This window comes from Phodopus roborovskii, unplaced genomic scaffold (assembly GCF_943737965.1).
Source record: "Phodopus roborovskii unplaced genomic scaffold, PHOROB, whole genome shotgun sequence".
Classification (NCBI taxonomy): Eukaryota; Metazoa; Chordata; class Mammalia; order Rodentia; family Cricetidae; genus Phodopus; species Phodopus roborovskii.
Window position 1 is genome coordinate 14,403,978 of NW_026126416.1, and position 27,814 is coordinate 14,431,791.

The 27,814-nt window shown below is 36.9% G+C and overlaps 1 protein-coding gene across 2 annotated transcripts in view; it reads left to right on the plus strand.

Annotated features, from left to right (window-relative positions):
• Esf1 (ESF1 nucleolar pre-rRNA processing protein homolog) overlaps positions 1-27,021 on the plus strand; it is a 47,167-nt gene extending 20,146 nt beyond the window's left edge. Inside the window, exons 10-14 of one of the 2 annotated variants that reach the window (XM_051183280.1) lie at positions 11,055-11,197; positions 15,357-15,444; positions 21,992-22,068; positions 23,642-23,788; positions 26,047-27,021. In XM_051183280.1, the coding sequence (XP_051039237.1) occupies positions 11,055-11,197; positions 15,357-15,444; positions 21,992-22,068; positions 23,642-23,788; positions 26,047-26,340 (749 nt within the window). In that variant the 3' untranslated portion in view covers positions 26,341-27,021. The remainder of the gene's footprint in view (positions 1-11,054; positions 11,198-15,356; positions 15,445-21,991; positions 22,069-23,641; positions 23,789-26,046) is intronic. The other variant, XM_051183281.1, reaches the window with a different exon arrangement.
• Positions 27,022-27,814: the final 793 nt, after the last annotated feature.

Consider the following 27,814-nt stretch of genomic DNA (forward strand, 5'->3'; position numbering starts at 1 on the left):
GTACACTGAATGTTAATATTTAGCTAAATTTCTTAAAAAATGTAAAATGAGCTGGGTGTTGATGGCACACGCCTTTAATCCCAGCACTCAGGAGGCAGAGGCAAGGCAATACAGAGAAACCTTGTCTCTAATATTATATATAATGAAAAACTATCACCCATAATTTTACTACCAGGATTCAGCTATGGCTTAGGTAAGTTCTGATTCCACTTACCATTTCTCTGCTGTCAAATGCTTAGCCATATTTCTGATTTTTCACTGCAGTAGATTTTCAGCATTGAAATAAAACAAGACATTTTCCAAAGACATAAATATCAGTCCTTTCAAAGGGTTCTTCACTTTGGCTTGCACTTTTTGAACCTTTCAATTTAAAAACTTATTTTTAACAACATTTCTCCACCTTTTAGAATACCAGTGAAGAACATTTAGCCATGGCGAGAAGCAGATACTGGCATTCAGGCTAACTACAGTAGTCAGTTATGTCAAATGCACTCTGGATCAACCTGTGGTTCTCTCACAAGCTGTTAAAACTACCACTGTCAAAAACTCAAATGTTAAAAAGTCAAGTGTCTAAGATACTCTAAATAATCTATAGCTTTTTTCATAACTTGAGCTTTTTTATTGAATGGCTCCTCCAAATATAAATACTAGGAAGGGGGCATGGGCACTTTATGTGTCTTGAGGTTGCCATTAGATTTCTTTCCTGAAATGTTACATCAGTTTATAGTGCCTTCAGTAGTCAATAAGAGTGCCAGTGTCATGGAATTATCACTATTAGATATGTACTTTTCACATTTTATTGAATGGAGTGATGTTGTTTTACTTACTGAACACCTCAATTTAAAGTGTTTTAAAAGCTCTATACAGACATATATAATATAAATACTTGAACTGCGTGTAGGTAGTGTGTGGAGGTCACAGACCAACTTTCAGGTGTTGTTTTTCTCCTTTCTATCATGTAGTTTCTCAGCATCAAACTCCAGCTGTATGTAATGTCTGATAGCAATTACCTTTATCCACTGAGCCATCTTGTAAGCTCCTGATACGGTGCTTTTACTGCATTTGTATGTGTATCAGAGCATAATAGTGAAAGGAGTCTTTTTACATACTATATGTAGTGTATGAGATAACTGAGCTACTCTTTCTTAACATTTGCTTGCACATTTGAAAAATGGGATTAATAATACTTAGTTTTTGAGGCATTTGTGAATGCACATTTCATATTGTGTGTATTGTCTTAACCAATGTTTTCACTAACAATTACTATGAACTTTCTTCTATGGTCCTCTATGATATTATGCCTGAGTAGGACCATGTGTCATTCATTGGTTCTTCTGGGGCTTGGGTCTCAAATATTAAACGCTTACTAATAATTATTTGAGTATCTTGTGCCTTGTTGTTTAAAGGAAACTTTACTTCGTGGTATTAAAACTTCTATCTTTTTATATTGAGTATAATGGCTTGTGGTGTTTGATTCCCTGGATTAAAGTTTGGGGAGAAGTAGATAACAGGCTCCAGTCAAATAGAAACCCATTGTCCATGGACTTAACTACTCTTTCTATTTATACTTAGTTCTTATGGAAATGTAGTAAATCAACCTTATTAACTAGGGCATGTAGACACATTAATCAAGAAGATTCTTGAAAAAGCTATAATTCCTTATTTTTGTGTCATGAAGTGGTATCTTCTACTACTATTCCTAAAATTCCTTTCTGACTCTCTAAGATTAGTAGATAAACTTGATGAATGTAATTAGTATTGCCTATTGATCTAATCAGTGACTATACCTCATTAGACAATTTGTAATAAACAGATAAATTAAGTGTATCTCTTACAACTTTTCATATATCAATAATGCTATTAGTATATATGGTGCTTAGAATAAGAAGGAGACAGTAGGTGGTATGGATTGTTTACATGCATATTCGAAGTTGAAAATATTTAGAGCAAGAGCCTGTCTCAAACAGAAAGCCAGGAAGAAAGAGAGAGAGAGGCAGGCGGAGAGGGAGGGAAGGAGGGAGAGTAGAGAGCATTGAGGAAGAGATTACCTCATGGACTGAAAGTGAGTAGCAAGAAGGCTACACTGTGGGGAAGAAAAGTTCGCCAGTTCATTTCTTAAAGGAGTCCTTAAAGGTCACCATGTGTCAGGGGTACTCAAATTAGTGCCAGTGGAGACAAAGTGGCTTTTTAATGGTTGAGTGTGATTACTAACAAGTAAAAGCCAGTCTCTGAGGAAGACTGGAAATTGGGTGTTCATTGATGTTTTGGTTGATAATTGTGAGTCTGGAGATGATTTGTGAGAGATTTCAATGTTCATATGGGATATAGGAGATTGTTTCTGAAGACTGCACCAGTGGTAAAGCTGTGAATGTCATAGGCCATTCTTATTAGAAACATTTGGCATCGGGATCCTTACTCTTGAAAAGGAAGAATGGAGTCCAGAGAAGCATCAGCAAGAGCCCCTCTGTCTCACCCAGCAAGAGAGTTCCCTTTGGGACACAGAGCAGGGATAGATCTCTTTTTCTCCACTCTGTCTTCCCTCCACTTTTCAAAGCAGTGTTCCCATTCTATTCTTGTGTCTGCTCTTTAGCTTTGTCCTTTCCCCTGTCTTTCTTTGATCTCTGTTCTTCTGCTCTCTTCCACTATGAAGCTTACACAGACATCAGGGACAGGCATATACATATGACTATTGAATTATTCATTCTTTATTCAGAAACAAGATGTTTTGAATCAGTTGTGCATTCATTTTGTTAGGTAGACTTGATCCTAACATTTCATTTTAAGACATTTTAAAACCTGCTCAGTATTTATTTTTGGCTTTCTTTATTTCTATTTACTGCCAATGTACTCATTATTTGAAATATATTTATTCACAAAATGTTTTTTGCTCCTAACTTTTTAAAAAAGCCAAATATTTTAAATTTTGAGTTGAAGGCCAGGATATAACTCAATAATAGAGTATGTGTCTAGCCAGACCCTGGGTTAAGTGGGGTTGTAGGGGAATAGGGAATGGGATGTAACTCAGTGGCTGAGTACTTGTCTAGCTTGAGTGAGTTCCCGAGTTTGAGCCTTAGAACCACAAACCAAAAGAACTCTCCAAATGCTGTACCCCAAACAGCTAGCCTTGAACTAAAAAAAAAAAAAAGAGGGGGAAGGGTTGAGTTGAGAAGAATAGCATCAAATGGAAAGCCTGAACTTAAAACTTAGCTAAAAGGATTTACAATTTGCCTCCTAGTTTGATGATGGAAAAAAAAAAAAAATGTATATAGTAACTGTGCAGTGTCATACAGCTATTAGGTGATTAGATTTTTAAAACTTAATCATCCTTGAATCATCTAGTTAACTGGTTGACTAAGGAAGCTTTGTAAGGTAATAAGCTAAAATTCATAATGTGGAAATAACATTTGACTCATTTGTGGACTGTATAATAAAAAAGAGAAGTAGGTGCTAGAAAGAGATCGTTCAGCAATTAAGAGCTTTTACTGTTCTTGCAGAGGACCTAGGTTTGGTTTTCAAAACCCATGTGATGTCTCACAGTTGTCAGTAACTTCACTTCCTGTGGCTCTGACACATTCTTCTGGCTTCCAGGACTTCTGCCTAAATGTAATGCAAGCATACACACATACATAAAAATATAATTTAATAAATAAATGTTATTAATAAGTTTAAAGTAGATAATTTTAAAAATGAGAAACAGTTTGAGTTATCTAAAAGTGTTTTCTAGCACATTTTCTTTATAGAGTTGCTATTCAATTTCCCAGTTTTCTAGATTATGGAAAGACTATTTTCTTCCTTAATAATATTAAAGTGAAAACTGGGAATTCTTTTTACGCTGATTATTATTACATTTTGTTCTTGTTTCTTTTACATTTTTCTAGAATTGGGTATTTTAAGATTTTTAGTTAATTTATTTCTTGAGATAATACAATACATAACTTTCCCTTTCCTCCTTCCAAACCCTCCCATATACACTGCCTTGCTCTTTGAAATTTATTTCCTGTTTTTACATTAATTGGTGGGTATGTGTGTGTAATTCTTAAATACAGAAGCACAACTTGTTCATTCTGTATGTTACTTGTATGTGAATGTTTTGAGGATTGATCATTTTGTTTTGTATGACCAATCTGTATGCTCTTCCTTGGGGAAGACTATTTCTACTGCTTTTATCAGTCGTTCGTTGCCTGTAGTTTCTGTGGGTTTAAGGCCTTGTGAGCTTTGGTGTCATCCTTGTTTAGGCAGTTGTTGGTAAGACTTGCTGGATGTGGCTTCTGACATTCCTAGGAGACATAATGTCACAGAAATCCCAGTTCCTCTGGCTCTTAGAGTCTTCGTGCCCTCTCTTCCCCAATGACCCCTGAGTCATAGGTGACAGGAGTTGTATTGTGGGTATAGCCTTTGGGACTAGGCTCTGCAACAGCATTTTGATTGGTTGTGTAATGCCTCCGTGTGTTGCAACAAGAAGTTTCCTTGAGGTGAGGACCATACTTATTTGTGGATACAATGACAAATATTCAGAATATAGTTAGGGATTCTGCTGGCATAGTAAAATGGTGGTTGTAGGTTTTCCTCTAAGATATATGAATTTACTAGCCCTATGTAGTTGACTAGGTTTCTAGTACCAGATATGATTTTCATCTTCTTGGGTTAGTTTTTTGTTTTTGTTTTGTTTTGTTTAAGTTTGTTGTTGTTGTTTTGTGTATATTGATGCTTGTTGTGGTAACCAAAATGGATAGTGATAAAAGGAAAGAGACTGGGTCTGTTCTCGGAGCTAGCTATGCTGGTGAGGCTGTGAGTGTTGCAAGTTGGAGTAGGGACAGTGCCTGGTATTGTGGCTACCATAGGCCAGTCCCCAGCTTAACCCCTTCCCCGGAAGAAGAAAATGTACTGTCAGTGTATGTGAGGAAGCCAGTTCAGAAAGTGCTGTATTGGATTCCTAGCTTTAAAAGTGTATATACTGTCTTTGCCACATTAGACTTTAGTATGATTGTTTTGCTTATTTTTAACTCTTCCTTGGAATTAATTGATTACCATTGTCCTGAATAGTATCTTTCATCAGCTGAAAATGCCTCTAACATTTTTCTCCTAGGTTTTCTTTATCTTCTCTGATTTCTATTCTAGAAATCATGTTTGATGTATGTGTTAATTTCTTACTTTGTGTCTGATAACTCTTGACTTCCTTTGGATCTACACAATTTGCAGGGTAATTTCTTCAATTGTGCTTTTATTTCATTAATTCTTTCTCTATAGTATATGTGTTTTAACTTGGACACTGACAACATATTTTTATCTCTGGGAGCTGCTTTTTTCTCTTTTCCTTCAAACTTGTCTCATCCTTTTGGTAATCTTATTTTTTTATTTCTTTTGCTTTTAAAGTGCTGATTTTATATTTTGTATCTCAATTTCCAAATCCACAGTCTATGGTTCTGTCTTACTGTTTTTTTCCTACTTTCCTTAGCTCATGGGGGATTTTAATTGGAATCTTCTTGTCTTAGAGCTTTCTTTTCTTACGGGAACTCTGTATCAGAAGGCCTTCTTTTAGAAAGTAGTTGTCAGGTACCTGAGGCCATTTCTAATCCAAGACCTATCGAATTTTTGAGTTGGTGTATTTGGGACCACACAAGTAGTGTGAATTCCATCCACAAGTCCACAGATTTGTGCACTTGTGGTTACAAAGTCTCTGAAGGGAACTGTGTTTTTACTCCCCCGATCTCCATGTACTCCCCTGAAATGTAGGGGGAGGGTCATCATCTACTGGGGACACATTTAAGGATTCTGGGACCTCCCACCATGATCAGACTCCAAACTTTGGCCCCTGCCTTCTTGGCTAGCAACCCATAACAACCCCAAATCCATACTACACCATATTAGCTTAGTATTTATCCCCAAGGAAAACTCCCTGCTTGTGAACTAGTTTAATAATTCTATTTGAGCTTCCTTGTTGAGACTTGACTCAAGAATTCTTTGTCTTTGTATCTTCGCCATTCATGTAAAAGATTTCATTCATTTTCTACCTTTCCAATAAATGTATAAAAGTAATAATAGAACAAGTAATTTCTCAATCTTTGCCATAAATGAGGTAACAGAATGGCTTTCCCAGACTTGGCCAGAAGTTAGTCTGCTAATATGAGGACATCTTGGTAGTATGTACTATGATTACAAACTGCTTAAAAGGCAAGGAAAACATACAAATAAACTTGAGAGAAATATGAGAAACAATAGCTCCCTAATGAGGCCCACATGTCTTGTATTTGAAGTCAGTGTTTTAAAAACATTGAACTCTAAGAAGCAGGCATAGGGAACAGTTTGATGTGTGGTAAAATTTATACCCTTGGAAGTGTAAGCCATTATTGTTTTAAGGGAAACTGAAAGGGGATTTAGAAAAGATTAAGGAAAGATAACTCAAGTTCTAAACAAATGTAAAGCATTTTCTACCAGTGAAATAACTGCAGGCAGTAACAGCAAAAAGTAACATCTATTCAGTGAGTACTTTGGACACGTCTTTCATGGATATTTATAAAATGTTTGGGGAAATACACAATCAATTATGTGAATACAAATTCCCAGTCTGACCATCTTTCTTAGACTTATCCTTATTACCCCCATTTTAACTCTGTTATCACATGGTAAATGGAAAAGGATTCTAATAGTATTAAGTGTAACCAGAGAACATTTATTGACTGACAACTTTAGCTATATACTACTGTTACAGAAACTAGTTTTCAGTTTTATTTTCCAACGCCATGTTATTGTTCCCAGACAATGGGGTGGAACAGATTTGAGTCACTTTTCCTTTCACTTGCTTTCTTACTCTATAACTTTAATAAGGTGTGTACTGTAGGACTCTATCTGTCTACTAATCTGGATCAAGTGTTCCTTTGACCCTTGTTATCTGAGCAATTGTATCCCTTCCTTGTCCTCACACCTTTGGGGGTAATAATGTTATTTTGAAGAGGTGCCTTGATGGCAGTGCTCCACAAGACATGACTGGTGGTTTTCCTCTATAAACCTCATACCCAGAATGAATTCTACATTTGGAGTTTTGCTGTTAGTGACAGTGGTTAGTAACATTTTAAAAGTGTTTAGAATTGAGTCCTACACACAGAAATTTTAAGAGATTGATAGGTAAGTTTTCATAAATAATCCCAGTGAATCCTAAGAGCCTATTTAAGTAAATAGTGCCAGTTTCAACCAATACAAGAACTCTTTTATTTTTATAAATAAAGCCTGTAATCGTACCTAGGTGAGTTTTTTTTAAATCATTCATGCTCTATCCTTTGAAGACTTTTCAAATATTTCATGTGGATAAGGTCAGAAGGAATGTATATTCTTGTAGATTTTGTAAGAATATGAGTCTTATGTGCACAGAAACTTCCAAAGTCATTCTGAATAGATTGTGCTTATTAAATTAGTGTTGTCATATTGAATCATCTAAAGCAGCTGGCTTGCTTTAGAAGAGGCTTTACCTCTTAATGGTGAGGTTATTGATATCTTTAATTTATTAGTCTATGGATATATATGCTTAAAGTATTATTTAAACCAATATATACAAAACTAAAAGCAGTTATAATGAAATTGTTTTTTCAGTCACATCGTGGCTTGTCTTAAATGAGGCTAAACTAACTCGGAAGAATGTTCTTGTGCATTTGCCAAGAGACTTCTGGGATGGGCATATTTTTAAGAACTCAGAACATAAACAACTGTGATCTGTGGCAAGAGGTTTAAATGACCTCATGATGACAATGAGAACAAAGCATTTTTAAGTTATTGTGGTAGTGTGTTAATTCATTGCAATATGTTTGTCATTCTTCTATTTTGGTGTATTAAGTGAGAGCCAGGCAAAGGAAACTAGGCTTACTTGAACTTAAGATATTATTTCTTTATTACTAGACACAAACTAAATTCACAAGAAATATTATTTTCTAAGGATAAATATTGCATGTATTATTCTAAAACTAGTGGTCCACATGAACCGGTTAGAGACAGAAGCCGTTTACACCTTCAGGTTTTGATTCATTTTTAAGCCATTTAGACCTTAAAGTTTTGATTCATTTTCTGTTGGAAATAATATGTCCTAGACACCAAAGATCAAAGACTTGGCAGGAAACAAGATCATTCCTTCAAATAGATCGAGGCAGACATGTTTATTAAGTACTTACTGTATGCTTGGGACTTTGCTAAGTATTATGGAATGTGAAAGGAAGTGATTCTACACTTTTTAGAGTACAGAATCGACATATGCAACTGGAACTTAGAAAGCGGGACTATATAATTGAGTACCAAATAAAATTAAATAATCACATAACCTCTTTTCGGAAACTACCTCTAGCCGGGCATGATGGCACATGCCTTTAATCTCTGCTCTTGGGAGGCAGAGGCAGGTGGATCTTTGTGAGTTCACATCATGAGTTCCAGCTAAACCTTGTCTATACATACATACATACATACATACATACATACATACATACATACAAAAGGTTTTAAGAATTTAACTATCACCTAATAATACATCTTTGAAATTTGAGATTAAGACTGATTATATGCTGATCTGCATGCATTAAATATATTGCTCTATCCTATTATGTGAAATAACTTGTTTTATCAGAATTTACTGCCTTCTCTTATATGAGGTTCTCATCTTACATTCCCTGAGTATATTACTGGTTCATTTGAAGATCTGTATATGACTTTTTATCATTCACATATCTTCAAAAATCTATGTACTGATGTGAAATGTTTTTCTCATAAAGAATGGGTTTTAATGATTTATCATGTGTATGAGTGTTTTATCAGTTTGTATATTATGCACTCTGGGCATGCTTGGTGCCTGTGGAGTACACTAAAGAGCATTGGATCTCTAGAACTGGAGTTACAGGTGGTTTTGTGTAAGAAGTAAGTTTTTGTCTGCCCTCCGCCTGGTCTTGTCCCCACCGCCGCGCCAGCCCCAAATAACACACCGGACTATTTACTTGATACAATTCTGTTGGCCAGTTACTTGTTTCTTATTGGCTAGCTCTGTCTTAAGTATTAACCCATTTCTATGTATTTCCATGTGGTCTTAACCGAGAGTGGAGAAATGGCGGTTCTGTTCTCTCCAGACTCTCCATCTTGACTCCTCCTTACTCCTTCCTCTTTCCTCCTTGTCTCCTAGTCCCTCCTATCTTCCTTTCCTATTGGCCAACAGTGCTTTTATTCATTAACCAGTATGAGAAACATTTACAGAATGGCATCTCCCATCAGTTTTGAGCTACCATGTGGGAATCAAATCTGGGTTCTCTGAAAGAACAACCAGTGTTCTTAACTTCTGAGTGTTCTCTCCAATCCTAGATACATTTTCAAATTGAAGATTATTGAAGACTATATTTCTGTTTTGGCATCTAACAAATCAGAGCTCCTACCTTCAGTATTTCTTAAAAAAAAAAAAAAAAAAAAAAAAAAACTTAAGAGTACATATAATTTAACTTAATACTTTTTGAAATCCTAGAAATTTAGAGATTAAGCTTTTGCTTAAAAGGTAGGAAACGGTCCTTAGAACTCACCTGTTTCAGCCTGGTCTTTAGTACTCACAGCCTAAAAGCACTGTTATTAGTAGTTCAGAATGGGGGAAGTACGTGTGGGAGGGAAGATCTACAAACATTTACTCTCCACCAGGTTTATTTTGCATCCTTAGACCAAAGGTAAAGTTGAGTTTGTAGGTAGAGGGAGGGATAAAGCCTAAGCTGGCCAAGGTCATCACTGCTACCAGAGTAAAGAATATATAACTTCTTTGAAGATGGTGGTATTCATTTATTCATCTATTTTTGTTAAAGTTTTGGAGGACATAGTTAGATATGGAGTTTTAAATATTTATATGACACAAAATCCATCTTTTAAAAATAGCAAATGGCTTGGCATGATGGCACACACTTGTAATCCAGTCTGTCAGGAGGCAGGGCCAGGAGGATCACCAGAAGTTCAAGGCCTGTCTGACCTACGTAGTAAGTAGGGGGCCTGTCTAGTCTTCATGTTCTGCATAGGATGACACTTTCTCCATACAGTGTAACAGTGAATGGGATGGTCATTTGAGAAAAGAGATGGCAGATCTAATTCATCTTCCCTAACACATTCAAAATGCTATAAATGCTAAAACTGTCCTGGAAATGATCGTTTTCTTGTTAAATACATTTTAAAATGTTAGTTTAATGGCTGAAGGATATGAGTCAAGAGCAGAATATAGGAGCAAAAGCTTTGGAAATGAACCATGAAAACAAGTGACAGCCTGGGAAGAACCAAGCCATATAGAGTGAAGCTGGCAGCCCTTTGTATCTTAACTTTATAGCCTTGAAGAGTGCTTGAGCAGTGATTCGAGGACTTGTTCTTCAATTTTTGTTAGTCACTTGCAGTGTCTAGGGAACACAGACTTTTGTTTGAGTGACAGAAAAAAAATAGAGATTTTGCTTAATTAGTTGTTAGTTGTAGCCTGAGTTTTTATTCCAGAATTTTTCTTCACTCAGTCCTCACAAAAAGGCAGAGGCAGGAATTTTTCTTGGAGGCTCAAAACAAGTGTAGAGAGAGAAAGTTTAGACCGAAGTAAATATTTAGATTTCTTTTTCCTTTATTTTTTAGATTTTGTTTTGAGACAGTATTTCTATTGTATAGCCCATTTGAACTTAAACTCAACCTTGAAGTACTAGGATTGTAGGTAAACTACCATGTCTGACTAATGATAGGTTTTTCATTAATGACCAAATAATCAGTATATCAAGTTACTGAATTTGTTGATTTGTTTTGATTTCCTTTGGCTGGATGTACTATTCCCTCTCCCTCTCCCTCTCTCTCTCTCTCCCTCTCTCCCTCCCTCTCTCTCTCTCTCTCTCTCTCTCTCTCTCTCTCTCTCTCTCCTCCTCTCCTCTCAAAATATGATTTATAAAAACTGGTTACCTGTCATTTGTGGTCTTGATATTTCAGGTATTCATTATTGGGTATACCTACTTGACATAAATTATGTTTGTTCTCTTGCTTTTGCCTGATCAATGATATACCAATTTAAACTGAACTATTTTTCCTTTTCTATCTAGGCCTTAAGGAAAGTGCAGAAGAGATGGTCAAAAATAAGTTGGAGGGAAAGGATAAGCTGACCCCTTGGGAACAATTTTTAGAGAAGAAGAAAGAAAAGAAAAGGCTAAAAAAGAAACAGAAGGTATCCATTCTAATTGACCAGGTTGAATGTCAGTTGTGTGTGTTACACCCTACTCATTATTTTGAAATGTTTGTCTTTGTGACAAAATCTCACTGTATGACTCATACCCCTCCCCAGTACTGGGACTGTAGATGAGAGCCACTACACCCATCTATAAGGAAATAATTTTTGGACCTTAATTGTAATAAAGTGGCAAAATAGGGTAAGCCCTACCCTTTGATATGGTACGTGTTTTTACTACAGCTTTCTCCAAAACTTTAATAGGCAATTAAATGTCATTAGTAGAGTAAATCCCACAAGTAATAAAGGTAGCAGTTTCTGGGAAGATTTCTAAATGAGTTTTTATGGGATCAGTAAAGTACTCTGAGACTTTCTCCTACACTTTTGCTCCTTTCTCTCTGTTTCGTTTGTTTGTTATTTTTCGAGACAGGGTTTTCTGAATAGCCCTGGCTGTCCTGGAACTCACTCTGTAGACCAGGCTGTCCTCAGACTCTTGAGATCCACCTTCCTCTGCCTCCCAAGTGCTGTAATTAAAGGCCTATGCCGCCGCCACCCCCCTTAACTTCCTTCTCTTGCCTTATTGCTTCAGCTAATGCATCAAGCTCAATATTGGGGGGAGGGGGTAAAAAAAAAAACTGGGGATACTGGACAGCCATGTCTTGTTCCTTATTTCAATGGAATTGCTTCAAGTTTTTCGCCATTTAGAATAGATGTGGGCTTATCACATACAGCTTTTATTATATTGAGATATATTCCCTCTAGTACTACTACTCTCTTGGATTTTTATCGTGTTGGCTTTTCATCAAAGACTTTTCTGCACTTACTAATTATTTGATTTTTCTTTTTAAGTCTACTTACATTATTTATGTTCATCAGGGATATTGGCCTGTAGATTTCTTTTTCTTATTTTTCTATTGTGTCTTGACATTGGGCTTAGAGTGATACTGGCATGCATAATAGTAGAATACGTACATAGTAGAATCTCCTGTTTCTATTATTCTTTAAAATTTTAAGAAGATTGGCTCAGATCTTTGAAAGTGGTAAAATTCTGTGAATTCATTCAGACCTGAGCTTTTTTTTTTTAATAGCAGAAGCCTTATTACTACCTTTTCAGTCTCATTTGTTAGGAGTCTGCTTAGATTGTTCTAACTTTGATAGCTTGTGTGAATCTAGAAATTCATCCATTTCTTTTCTATTTTCCAACTTAATGGCATATGAGTGTTTTAATTACTCCCTTATCTGAAATTTTTTTAATGTCTGTTGTAATGTTTCCCTGTTTATTTCTTATTTTATTAATTTGGGTCCTCTCATTCTTTTCATTAGTTGGGCCAAGAGTCTGTCAACTTGTTTATCTTCTCATAGAAGCAGCTCTTAGATTTATTTCAATTTCACTGCTTTCTACTCTGGTTTTTATTATGTCTTGCCATCTACGGGATTTGTTATCTTTTTTTTTTTTTTTTTTTTTTTCTTAAAATTTTTAGTTGCATCATTAAGTCATTTATTTGTGCTCTTTATAATTTTGTTATGTAGGCACTTAGGGCTATAAATCTCCCTTTTTTTAAGCTTTGGTTAAATTTTAAGTGGAAGTTCTTATTAGCCACGTGGGCGCCATTTGTAAGATGTAAGGTTCCGTCCATGGCTCCACCCCCAATGGGTGTGGTCAGTGCCACAGAAGGACTATCTCACTACATCATATGTCTTTTTTTCCCCTAGGGTATGTTGAATATGTTCATTCTTCATTAAGAAGTATTGTTTCCACTGGTCTCTTTAGGCTTGGTTTTTCTAGACATGTACTCTCTTAGCATATTTGTGTCATAGAAAGTTTTTCTTTCGGGGCTAGAGAGATGGCTCAGAGGTTAAGAACACTGGCTGTTCTTCCTGAGGGCCTTTAATTCAATTCCCAGCAACCACATGGTGCTCACAACCATCTGTAATGAGATCTGGTGCCCTCTTCTGGCCCGCAGGTACATATGCAGGCAGAACACTGTATACATAATAAATAAATAAATAATTTTATAAAAAAAAGTTTTTCTTTCTCCTTCAACTATAGCATATGGCTTTGCTGGGTATAGTAGTCTACGTAGGTAGTTTTGTAGAACTTGGAGTGCATTGCTCTTCTGGCTTTCAAAGTTTCCATTGTGGAATCAGCTGTTATTCTGATGGGTTTTCCTTTTATGTGACTACGATTTTCCTCTAGGAGCTTTCAATACTCTTTCTTTGCTCTATTTAAGAGTTATAAAACTACGATGTTTTGGGGAGTTTCACTTATCGTCTTGTCTATTTGCTATTAACATCTGGACTTCCTAGACCACCTGAGTATATCTTTCTTTAGTTTGAAATTTTTCTTCTATCATTCTTTTGAACATCTTTGGCCTTTGCCATTAACCTTGGATCATCTATGCCTATAATTCAAAGATTTGGTTTTTTTCATGTATTCCCAGTTTCTCTCCTGTGTTTTGTGTTTGTGCTTTTTTCATATTCTTTGCTTCTCTTATTCCCCTAGTTTGTCTTAGGTTCTGATAGTATATCTTATATTTGATCAATTTTATTTATAAGGCTTTCCTCTGAGTTTTGTAATTGTGTTAAGTTTTTCAATTCCATTTTCACTTGAGGTCTGTTCAGTATTTCTATACATATTGAATTCCCTTTTCAAATCTGCCTCTGCTTCCTCAGTGCTGGAATTAAAGGTGTATGCTACCATGCAGGCCTGGCCTTTAAAAATTTTTTTTTAAATTTTTTCTGTGTGTTTCTGTGTAAGTGTGTATGCACATGTGTATACATGCAAATGTTCAAATAGGCCCTTCAAACCATAATTGCGTGTTGGATCCTTTGGAGCTGGAGTTAAGGTGATTGTAAGCCACCTGACATAGGCCCTAGTGTCAGAACTCTGTCTTTTTATGATAAAGTCATGGTTGTTTTTAACTACTGAGCCATTTCTCTCCTTCCCATGATCATTTTTTAAACTGAAAGTAAGAACAGAGTATTAATTTATATGTTTTAAATTTTGTAATACAAATTGCATCCCCTTTAACCAGCAAATAGATTGTTCTAAATATTTTAGATAAACCTATAGTGTTTGACTTTAAGTTATTGATAATCACTGCCATTTCTCAGTTGTGCCAAATATCAAGCCATTCTCTTTGATATTATCCAACAAGAGTCTCCAATGAATATCTATAACCCTTTGTAACTCTTAAGTCAGCTTCTGCCTTAGATTATTATTTTATGTGTCTATGTATGTGTCCTACTTTGGTTTCTGTTGCTATGATAAAATTTTCTGACCAGAACCAACTTGGTGAAGAAAGGGTTTATTTCATCTTATACTTCCAGGTAATAGGCTGTCTCTGGGGAAGGTCAGGGAAGGAAGTTGGAACTAGATGCTAAAGCAGAAACATTACTTTCTGGTGTGCTTTCTTTGACTTTTTCAGCTGCATTCTTTATGCAACCCAGGACCAAAGATGCCACCACCCACAGTAGATGAGAACCTACTTTATCAATTAGCAGTTTAAAAAATGCTCCCACAGACATGCCCACAGGCCAGTCTAATGGAGATAATTCTTCAATTAGGATTCCTTCTTCCAGAGTGAATATGTCTCATTACTTTCTGAGGACAGGGACCACATATCTGATAATATTCTCATCTTACAAAAATTGTAGTTTCCTGTTATTCTTTTCTGGCATATGTGAACATATTCTTGGGTGTGTGCACATGTGTATGGTGCATGTGTAGATTGCTCTCCACCTTTGGAGATTGTTGTTTCTTTGTTTGTCTGGGTTTGTTTGAGATTTGTTCTCACTGAACCTAGAGCTAACCTATTAGTTAGACTGCCTCTGGAGATCTGTTTCAACAATCCAGGCCTCATCCCTCCTGCCCAGCACTGAGGTTACAAGATGTACTTTTTCTTTTTTTAATATGGGAACTGGGGATATGAACTCAGTTCCTCATCCTGTGCATAGCAAGTATTTTGTCAATTGAGCCATCTCATCAGCCCTTTATTGACTATTTTCTAATTGTCGAATTGAAAAACAAAAGGGTTGACTTAGAATTATTTTTAAATTAACCCATTTTAGACTTAATTTTATATTGAATTTCTTGACTTGACAAATGCTTATTGTTTTCTTCATATTCACTTAATGCAGCCCTTGTAATGTTTCAACTATCTTTATGTTCATCTTTAAGGCTCTTGCTGAAGAAGCCAGTGAAGATGAGCTTCCTTCTGATGTTGATTTGAATGATCCCTACTTTGCTGAAGAAGTTAAAAAATTAGGTAAGCTAGCCTGTGTTTGTGACTTTCAGTTGGAATCCAAAGAAGCAAACCATGCTCTCAAAATTGCTAGGATTTGGTTTATAACCAAGTCTGTCCTGTAGGGTTCAATCATACATCATACTGAAAAAAGCCAACATGCTCCCTGTATATAAAACAATTTCATTATAAAAGACTTTTCCCTATTTTTATGTTATGTATATGACGGTTTTGCCTGTGTGTATGAGCACCACATGCATGCAGAGTCTGAAGAGGCCAGAAGAGAATGCAAGAACACTTGGATCTAGAGTTCCAGATGGTTGTAAGCTGCTATATAGTGCTGGGAACCTAACCTGGGACCTCTTCAAGAGCAACAAATACTCTTGACTCTCCATCTCTCCAAGTCCCTCATTATGAGAATTTTAATAATAGTAAGTTTAACAATTTATTGGGGGCTCTTGCCTGAAACTTTTCTACATAGCTAGCCAGATGGACTCTAAAAGTCTGATGGGATTTAGAATGAAGACTAGTCTCTTTGCATGGTAATACTTCCACTCCAGCTCTCTCTCTACAAAGGCAATGAAGCGTGTGTCTGGCATGTATATAGTTTTTAAATTTACATAGAATTACAGTGTAATAATCTTTTCTGTTCAAATATACAAAAGCATCTATGCTTAATGTTTAACCCCTTTTTCTTTTACCCTTGTTAAATATAGTTTTAAAAAATAGCTTTTCTCATAGCTCCCTTTATTTTCTAATCCCTAAACTGAGATGATTTACTTCCTGTGTCTAAGGAGTCTTGTCGCCACAGTGTTTATAACACTTGCGGTTCCCAGAGACTTTCATTCTTACCTTTCAGGTGATTATGAATGTGTTTGGTAAGGTTGAGGCCATACGTGGGCACGTCTGTGCAGAAAGCACTAATTATTTTGAGTTGGTGTTGTGTGCTTTGCCTTCCCCTCATTTTTCTGCCACACACACATACATGAGCTCCCAAAGGCTTATTCTTGGAGAAGCTGGCATTGTAAAGAGAATGGTTTATGAGGTTTCCCTTCTCCTTGTCCCTCCTGGCCAGTGTGCCAGAACAGTTCTCAACAGGAAAAATCAGAATTGCTAAAAAATTATTTCCTGGTTGTTATAGCCTTTTAACACTGACATTTTATTCATGAAAGGAGATTAAGTTGAATAGATTCTATTATAGGCTATGCAATCCTTTTGAATTTGAATGAGAAATGGAAACTAGTATATTCTGCATTTTATCATACCTATGTGGCATTTCTTAGACCACAATCCATGTTATTAAAAGACACAGTGGTGCCTTTTCTCATACTTTGTTTCAGTCCAATTACTTACAGTGTAACTGGACTTTGAAGAAAATATGTTTGATATATATTGTGTATATGCACAAACAAATGGATTTAATGAATAATTTTCAAGTAATTTCAGATTTGTTCTTCTCAGGATAGCTGACTTTTTCCTCACCAGTGTATATATGTACACAACATAACAAAGAGTAAAACTGGTGTTAATGTTTTATGCTCATGACCCAATGGGATGTAAGGATGATAGTGTTCTAGTTTGGTTTCCATTCCTATGATAAAACACTGACCAAAACCAACTTGGGGAAGAAAGGGCATATGTCTTAATTAGTTCTATTGCTGTGAAGAGACAACGTGAGGACAGCATCTCTTAATAAGGAAAACATTTAATTGGGGCTGCCTTATAGTTTCAGAGGTTTAGTCTATTGTTATCATGGCAAGAAGTATAGCAGCAAGCAGACAAACAGACATGATGCTGGTGAAGGAGTTGAGAGTTCTGCATCTTGATCCACAGGCAGCAGAAGGAGACTGCCACACTAGGCGTAGCTTGAGCATATGAGACCTCAAAGTCCACCTCCACAGTGACACACTTCCTCCAACAAGGCCACACCTCCTAGTACTGCCTCTCCCTATGGCTAAGCTTTCAAACACCAAAGTCTGTGGGGGCCGTTCCTATTCAAACCACCACAGCATACTTGTCTGACATTTCCACAACAGTCCATAATCTCAAGTTAAGAACCTGGAGGGAGGGAGGAACTGAAGCAGAGACTGTAGAAGCATGCTGCTTCCTAGCTTGCGCAGTTTCCTTTCTTATATCACCCAGAACCATTTACCAAGGGCCAGCTTGGCCCACAGTGACTAGACTCTCCCACATCAAATATTAATCAAGATAATGCTCCATAGACATGCCCCCAGGGCAGTCTGATGAAGGCAGTTCCTCAATTGAGATTTCTTTTTCCCAAATATGTCTGGGTTTCTGTCAAGTTGACAAAACCAACTAGCACATATAGAAGCATACGTATAGCCTGAGAGAAGTCAATTCCTGAAAGGAAGTCAAAAAGAGGTTGTGTCTTTTAGTATGTGCCTCCAGATGTAAGGTTTGACAGTGGGTTTTTTTCCCCTCCATTACTGTTTAGACAATAGTTATTCTTAGGGGAAACTGGTGTTAGCTCAAAATTCATTGTCTTGTTTTTTTTTTTTGTTTGTTTGTTTTTTTCTTTGATTGAGCTATAAAGTAACTCAGGTGGCTTAAATTAATATATGAATATATCGCCACAACATTGTCTTCATTGTTAATTTGTCAAGATACATCTCAGTCATTAATACTTTAGAAGTAAAACGTAGTCATTAGTTAAATATATATACCTGGTTTTCAAAAATATTCAAGACCTGATTAGAAGTATGATATGCCACATTTTGTTGAAAATCATGGGAGAAGTGCCCTTTCCTGAACAGAAACGGCGTGGTGGGGAGGGTGGATTGGGGAGTGGGAAGAGAGGGGTTATGGGAGGAAGAGAGGAGAAAGTACAGCCAGGATGTAAAATAAATACTTTATAAAAAGTATATAGTTCAAGTTCTGTACATAAACAGGACAGTAGTATAAGGACTTGTGTATATTTATAACATGCTTGTCCTTGGGCATCCTGTAGAGCTAAATGTCCACACCTTATAAAATTGCATAAACTTTAAGTATATGAAAGAATAGATTTTGATTGATGCCAGATGTGGTATTTGGGTTGTGTTAGGAGCCAGTGTGAGCACCAGAGATTTGTTAGAATTTTTCCCCTTAAACTGCAAACTTGTTACCAAGAGAGTTATGAGAGTTTTGAAAATATACTTCTAAGATGAAAGTTAATTTTTCATTTCAGAAATGAAATACTGAAAAAAATTTTTATTGCTAATTTGTAATTTTCCTTTTTTGGTGCTAAGGATAGATAGAAAGCCTCCTGTATATAAGGCAAGCACTTGACTACTGAGCTGCACCCCAGCCCTAATTTTGTAAACTCTATAATAAGATTTTACTTTTGAAACAGTAGAACTAAAGTGTACAGTCTATCCCTGTTTTTAAAAAAAAAAAAAAAAAGTACCCTTTGTCTTGCCATCTTTAAGTATTTTATAAATCACCATGAAACTCAACTATATTTTACGTATTTGACTATTTAGCCAGTGTGTTATGTGTTTACAGCATACTGGTTGTGTGCTGCATTACAGTTTATATGTGATTTTTGCACCTTGTTCTCAAATCCATTTTCAGCTCACTTTATAATTGAATATATTGAAGGTAATAGATTGCCCAGTTGGTAGCTGGTGGAGTCTGAATACTACTGTGCTTCTGCAAGGATATTGTAAAGATTAAAGACAGCCAGGACCCATGTGAATATGAGCTCACTATGAAAACAACACTTTTTTGTTGTTTTGTTTCTTAAGCAAAACCAGAATGTATCACCCTAAAGAAAGGGCAGGTGATCTTGGATGCAGAAATTTGCATCAAAAAAGAGGAGTCAATGGAGGGCCTTACCATTCCCCATCTGCTCAGTACTGAGACCTTCCCACATCTAGGGAGGGCCCTTACTGTCTGTCCCATATGAAGAACTTTACTAAACTAGAAGAAACTTTTCTCAGACTCTAGAAATAATATAGAATTTCCTTATAGATAATTCTGTTACAGACTTTGTTTTATAGTACATAATTTTCCATGGATACATCATTAAGCTTTTTGCTTAATATACCAAATACAGGTTTACATTTTGGTGAGTGAAAAGGCACAAATAACAAAAATAGCCAAGAAATAAAAGAATTGAGAAAGCTTTATTACCTGCAGCAGATTAGTACTACACAGAGGTTTTCTAAAGCAGTATTCTCTTCAGCATAAGGATATTGCTCAGGGAGCCTACACATTCACAGAGGTAGGTATATTCCTAAGCATGCTCACTTAAGGAATACACTACTGAGCATGCCCAGTTTGAAGTCAGTTCAGGGACAAATAATGGACAACTTTTGAGGCATTCTTAGCTCAAGACTGTAGAACTTATTTAAAGATTAAAGTAGGAGCTGACAAAATGTCTCTGAAGGTAGAAATGTTTATCACACATACCTGATGGTCCAGAGTTTCATCCCCAGAAACCCACAGTGGGTGAAGAGAACCAGTCTCAAAAGGTGTCTCTGATAACACACAAACCGACTGTGGCTTGCTTGTGCATATGTGTCCCTACACGTGCACAGAATGAAGTTCTAAAATGGTTGAAATAATAGGTGGGACTATCTTGGACAAATTCAGCCTATTCAGAAGTTGGTGGGCAGGAACATCTCTAGGCATGATCAGTTTTCTCCATGATGTTTTAACTGGCAAAACAAGAAAAGATAATGCATGTAACCTGAATCCAAAAAGGTTTTTTAAAAAGATGTACCCTCTTCTTGAATTCCCCAAAACTTAGAGTTACAGGTGGTTATGAGCCAGCATGTGGGTGTTGTGAACTGAATTCAGGAACACGTGCTCTCAACCACTGAGCCCTCTTCCCAGCATCTTGATTTGTTATTAATATAGAAGACATTGGGGTGTGCTAGTTACATTTCTGTTGTCTTAAAACATCATATCCAAGGCAACTAATAGAAGGAAGAGTTTATTTTGGGTTTTGGTTGCAGAAGTTTAGAGCCTACAATGGCAGGGTATGACAGCAGGTATGGTAGCAGCAGCAGGAAGCTGAGGGCTCACATGTTGACCCACAATCATGAAGCAGAGATAGTGTACTGGAAATGAAACACTCAAAAACCTGTTCTCAGTGTAATGCCATGCCTAGCAAACTTCCTCAGGTATCACTATTAACTGGGGACCAAGTGTTCAAATGCCTAAGACTGTGGGGGACATTTCTCATTCAGTCCTCTCCATTGGTTTGTTTTTGTTTTATTGTGTGGGGATGAGGTCTCATATAGCTCAAGTTGGCTTCTTACTCCCTGTTAACTAAGGGGAATCTTCCTCCACTTCCTAAGTGTTTCGGTTGCAGGCTTGAGTTAAACCAGTATGGCTGGGTCTATATTGTGTTGAGGAGCAAATCCAGAACTTCATGCATGCTAGGCAAGCACTCTGCCAACTGACTATATCCACAGGCCAAGTTTGTTGGTTTCTATTCAGTGGAAGAAAAAAAATAGTTTATCAAAAAGAAGACAGTGTCCCAGGGTTCAGAGAACCAATGAAGTCCTCACACTCAGACACACAAAAGAAAGAAAAAAAAAGTCATAGCATCAGCATAATTACTATGAAACCTAAGGTATATATGTGTAATCAGATAATAATGGAAATACTTGCAGGCATCTTATAGTACTAGGTGCCAAGTAGTAACTACCTTACAGTTTAATAATCCACAGAGTCCCTAGAATAACCCTACAGGTTGTTGCTATTATTGAATTCAACATTTGGGGCTGGAGAGATGGCTCAGTGGCTAAAAGCACGTATTTCTTTTGTAGAGAATTCGATTCAGTTCCCAGCATCCATGTGACAACTCAACTATAGCAGTTCCAAGGGACCTGATACCCTCTTCTGATATCCGTGGGTACTAAGCATGCACTTAGTACACATGCATACTTGCAGGATATAGCTGAGAGTGTGATGGTGCTTCTCGCCACACTGAAGACCTGAGTTTAATCCCCGGGACCCAATTGGTAGAAAGGGAAAACCAACTCCCACAAGTTGTCCTTTAGCCTTCACACTTAATGTGGTATGTGCATAACCACATACAGACACACCAAAATAAATTAACTTTAGAAACAAACAAACACCTGTTTTACAGATAAGGGCATAATCTGGTTCTCTTTTTCTAGGATAAAGCAAATTGTTCATCCTTTTAAATAACCTGTGTGCTGGAGGGTGTTTTTCTCTACTATAAAAGGACTAAACCATTTTGTTCAGTGCATGGTTCAATGATTCTCTTTACTAATTACTGGTGTTGCTTTGGTTTTGAGATGGTCTAATTATATATCAAGCTTAGAACTCACAACCTTCTTTCTCTGCTGAGTGCTAGAATTACAGAAACACACCAACAAAAATACCTTACTTTCAATACTTAGTCACCCTCCAGAAGACTTGTGTGCTCTGTTGCTCAGGGCCACCTTTCAGTGTTGTGCTTTTCTTCCTTGTGTTTTGACATTTATTGTTAAGATATTGCTAGATATTTCTTTGTATACATTTTGTTCATAGTATAAAGAGATTTTTATTGTTAATCCTGTCATTGTAACCCTCCTCTGTTGGCTTGTACCAGGTATAAAGAAAAAATCAACAAAATCTGCAAAAGACAGCACATCTTCCGAGGAAGAAGCTGAACTAGAAAAACAAAAGGTAGAAAGGGTCATTGTTGAATGTTTATCCATGATTGGTGTGTGCAATTTAAAAATTGTAGTTCTAATTTTAAAATGGATTTTTTCCATTAAATTTTGTAACTACATTATAAGATATATTTTAACTACATAGTTTTTAAATGTTACCTTTAACCAAACACTATTTCTCCAGCTAATATGAAGCCAAAGTTTCTCAAGCCCTTTGTGATTGAAAGGAGATATTCTCATTCACACCATGTAGTATGGCCAAGATAGAAAATACTGTTGTTGAAACATAATATTTTATCCTTTGGTTCTATTTGAATCTGCCCTGTGTTACAGATTCTGTTATAGCTTGTCAAATGCTAATTTCTCTTATTTTTAGTAAATATAAGAGCTGGGCAGTTGTGGTACATGCCTTTAATCCCAGAGGCCATCAGATCTCTTTGAGTTCAAGGCCAGCCTGGTCTACAAAGCTACACAGAGAAACCATCTCAAAAAAAAAAAAAAAAAAAAAAAAAAACCCTTTAGTGAAGCTGGAACAGTTTATGAGGCCACTGGTAGTGGATCTAAGATCTAACTCTAATGCACAAACTGACTTAGTAGAGCCCGTTCTGTATGGAGAGATACCTTGCTCAGCCTAGGGTGAAGAGATGCCTTGGTCCTGCTCAGTGAGATGATAGGACAGACAGACTTAGTGGACTTCCTAGGGAAGGTCTTACCCTCTCTGAGGAGCAGATGAGAGGTTTGGGGGGGGGGGGCGAGAGGAGAGAAGGGAGGGGGAATTGAGACTGGAATGTAAAAAATAAATTAATAAAAAAATCCAAAAAATAAATGCTGTGATGCTTTTGCATAACCCAGTTGCTCTGACAGTGGGCCTTGTCTGGCTGCCTAAACTGTTCAATTTAATGTAGTTTTCTGTTTTCTATCCCTTACATGTTAAATAGAACTCATAAAGTTACTTAAAAATCTGTTCATGGAACATGGCTCTAGAAGGAAGTTGAATGTGAGTGCCAGTGATGGAAGGAAAGAAATTCAAATGTTCTTGCATACGAGGGTCAGGGAGAGTGCGCCTGTGTGTTTTCTCTATTTCTTGGGGTTGTTTACTTGACCCTTGAGGTGTCTCTCTAATCTTATGGTCAGTAGAAACAGAATGCTTGCTCACAGGCAATGGACTCATGAAAGTGTATCATTGGGAGAGGAGAGAAAAAAAACCAAGCAAAAGAATTTTCCCAGTTGCTAATGTACACATCTGGAAACTGTAATTTGAATCACCAAGTAAATTTCCTGTCATTACTTAAAGAGAACAAGGTGAAGATGAAATGTATTTGACAAACCTAGCGCTCTTGTTCCTTTGCCTGCTAATCAGATTATTCTACAGTGTTGGAAGTCTGTCTTTTGCAGAAGAGCTGTTACTTCCCTCCTTTCCTGTAGCTAATCCTCACATCACAGCCTGGAATGGACATAAGCTGGGTGTGTCTTGGGCCTCTGTCTACTCTCCACTCGTTGAGTATAAGCAATTCTCAGAGTAGCAGTGCAGAAAGATTCCACTGTACATTGGAGAGTTTGTTTGTTTGGTTTTTTTCTTGCCATAGGCTGAAATGGCCTTGCTTGTAATGGATGAGGAAGAAGACAGCAAGAAACACTTCAACTATGACAAGATTGTGGAGCACCAGAATCTGAGCAAAAAGAAGAAGAAACAGCTTATGAAAAAGAAGGAGTTACTTGAGGATGACTTTGAGGTAACTGGCAGCACACGTCTTTATTAGCTTCTTGAAGGTGGAGTTGAATCTAAAGTCAGTTCAGGGTATAGAAATTAGGCATGAAGTTACCCTTGAAAAGCCCTTATCAAGGGTCCCTAATGGTAGCAAAGCAACTGTTTTTTAACACAGTTCATCCTGCAGTGGATCACATCACTGGTTGAGGTTTAGGTGAATTAATTACCTTTAATTTGGTAGCCATGTTACAACAAAAATCTGTAGCCTTTAAATATTGAATCTAGAAGCAGTGATGTTCGTGCTGTGAAAGGTCAGCTGAGAGTTCACATGACATTGGGCTCACTCTCACTGTGGACAGTAGCCAACATGATGGGCAATGGCTTTTTTTAATTTCTGTGTATCTCATTGCTGTCACTCTTTGGTTGTCTTCTTATGGTGGGTATGTGGGCCTAACAGCTATATACATGATATCCATTAGGAATTACTTAACAGTTTCTGTTGTGAACTTGGAAGGAAAGACTTTGAACTTGGTCAAAGTGGAGGAAAGGACCTTGATTTTTTTTTTTTTTTTTTTTTTTTTTTTTTTTTTTTTTTGGTAGCATGTATGTAGGATTACAAGGCCACTGTGGCTCCACCTTTTCATATATGATCTGTTCCCACGAAGTTTCTGATTAATTGGCTTTCTAATTTAAAAAACACAAAGAATAATTTCTTATTATGAGCTCTACCTTCACACATACATAACCATGCATAAAATATTTTTCTTGGAGCTGTGATATGGCCGAGCAGGTAGCAGTGCTTGCCACTAAGTCTAACAACCTGAGTTCAGTCCCTGTCCTCCACATTGTGGAAGAAGAGAACTGACACCTTCACATTGTCCTCTAACCTCTACATACATTTTTAAAATACATTATTTTCATAAGGCTGTGGAGATGCTTCAGTGGGTAAAGAATTTGCTGGACAATCATGAGACCTGGGTTTGGATCCTAGCACCCACATAAAAGGTAGAAGTGGAAGCATATGCCTATAAATAACCCCAGGGCTGTAGGGGATGGAGATAGGCCTCAGGGGCCTGCTGACAGCCAGCCTACCCAGGTGATGAAACTCCAGCTTCAATGGGAGAATCTATCTCAAAATATAAGAGAGCATTAAAGGAAAACACCTGTCATCAACCTCTGGTCTCTGCATGCAGGCACCTGGTTACACACATACACATGCACACACACAATTTTCATGTGATTTCCTTTGTTATCCTTGGCATTGTATCTGTTGACATCACTGTAAGTACAGCTATGATCCATCTCCAATAGACTCAGGTTTTTCTTATTTTTCACCACTAAGCCTGGTTAGGTTGAAGGGTACACTTTTCAAAGTAAAAATTGTAATGCTTTTTTAGAAATGTAGAGGATAAGTTTGGGCTTTGTATCTTACCAAATCTTGGACTGGAGGGTGGCTTTCTTTGCTTCACTCCCAGCCCATCCCCACATGTGGTTCCAGGATGATTAAACCTAGCGCTTCACACAGGTTTAGGCAAGCACTCTACCATTGAGTAACATCTGCAGCTACCATCTTGTGTTATATCTTGAAACGGTTTTCCTAAGCTGCCCAAGGTGACCCTGAATCTGAAATCCTTTTGAGTCATCATCCTGAGTAGCTGGGATTACTGCCCCATGCAACGTGGCCTAGCTAGTAGCTTCTTTTTCTTGATACCAAGTTTAAAATGTATTAAAATTACATAAGATGCAAAGACTGCTTGAACTCCAGGCAATTCGGTAGTGTCCTATTGACTTATTTATGATGGACCGAAGTCAATCTTAGGCTAAGCAGGTATCAGAAGCCCTGCCATGGGAACCACTTCTCTAGTCAGTCAAAGTCATCATTTCAGTCACTATACATGTGGACCACTATTCTTCCCTTTCAAATACTGGTTTTGCCGGGAAGAGAACAGCACACCCTGCACATTGAGGTTGAAAGGCAGGCCTTAAACTTCCATTGAGTCTACCCTGGACATGATAGCATATGTCTGTAATCCCAGCTCTCAGGAGGTCAAGGCCAGGAGAATCCTGTGTTCAAGAGCAGCAAGTTCCAGACTTAAAAGACAGGCCTTGTCTCAGATAACAAACAAACACGGTAAAAAAAAAAAAAAAAAAAAAAAAAAAAAAATCTTTTTTGAGATTGCAGAAAGTGGTTCCAATGTCTCACTGCATAATATGCACACTTGTGAACTAATGACCAGCAGCTCTTTGCCTCTGTTTATTTTCTTGTTCCCTTTATATTTGCAGGTAAATGTTAGTGACGCACGGTTTCAGGCAATGTACACTTCTCACTTATTCAATTTGGATCCCTCTGATCCTAATTTCAAGAAAACAAAGGCTATGGAAAAAATTCTTGAGGAGAAAGCCCGGCAGCGAGAACGGAAAGAAGAACTACTTATTCAAGCAGTAGAGAAAGCTGAGCAGGATGCGGCAAAGTCAGCACAGAAGCGGCCCGTAGATCCTGCCTTGTCTTTGCTGATTAAATCTGTGAAAAACAAAACAGAGCAATTCCAAGCCAGAAAAAAACAGAGAGTCAAATAACTGGGCACTGTCTCTGTGATCTCAAGTTCAAAGAAATAGTATAAGGGATAATGGGAATGAAGCCACCTTTCTAGACTATGAAAGTATCCATTTTCTGACCATTGTAAAGTTGTTCTTCATTGGGGGTAGAGAGATGGCTCAACAGTAAAGAACAATGGTGCTTTTGCAAAGTGCCTGAGTTTGGTTCCTAGCACCCATATGTAATTCCAGTTCCAGGAGATCCAGTGCCCTCGCGTGGCCCCTGTGGGCATTATGTGCCTATAGTGCCCACACAAACATGCAATTTGTTCTACCAAATTGTAAATAACTCACATTTTATACTTTACATTTCTACAGATTTGCCATAATATAATTATGTGAACTGTAAAATTTATAAGATTTTTATATTGTATGAAGTTCATTTCCTACAATTACAGTTTTACTCTAATTTAGTTTCCTGAGAGACTATTTACAATATATGTAAAAAATAGTGTCCACTTTACTGTACAAAGATTAAAAGCAAATTTATATATAATATATATGTAGTACCTTATTCTGTGAAGACAGGTAGCAAGCATATCTAAGTAGTCGTTAAGATAACTTATTTTCCTATCATAAGGGTGGAAGCTGTGAACCATTTTTTCCATGCTTAGTAATTTGCATGTAGAACTAATTTGTGAATAAAAGTACAAGATGTTTTTACTATTTTTATAATATTGGTTTGTTTCAATATACACAAGCAGACTATTCTAGAAGAAAATATCTTCAAATATGACTTTAACTGTTTAAGAAGACAGTTCCTAGGAAAGACAGTTTCAATTTTACGTTGCCCATAATTATATCTGAAATGGTCATGGACTCTGCAGTCAGTTTTCTATTTGTAGGAACAACAAAACCCTACTGTGCTTTAGGTTTTTAGAATGTTTTAGATGGCTAGGTATGCTGTATAAAGGAGATCCCAATACTTTGTAAAATTAAAGGATATCTTTAAGAATAATACCCTTGGATCCATCCGGTATAGATTTTAAGAACTATTAACCGACCACTCACAGGAGAACTGGATGGGCTGCATATAAGTAAAAGGAAATTAAGCAAAAATGGACTGTAGCAATTAAAGATGCAGCCTCTTCTGAAAGACAGTACAAATTCTCTAGGTTTATGTTTAATATCAAGGTTGTCATCTTTAGCAAACAAGCCTGAGTTTACCAAGAAAACATGGCTTTTCAAAGATGCAAATGTCAGGACAGTATCAAAATCCTGGCAGTTTAAATAGTTTCTGAAAGAGGGAGAAAAAAACAGCACGTTTTAAGTAAGTTGCTTGTTCTAATGAAGAACCGTAGATCAAGATATGGCTCCTGAGATCTGTCTATGAACTTCCCAACACTGGCCAGTCAGTGAGAATGAAGTCATAGGATGAGTATGAGTATATCTACCAACACTTCTTACTTTAAGAAAATTTTTTGTTACCTTTAATTCAAAGGTAACAAATTCTAAT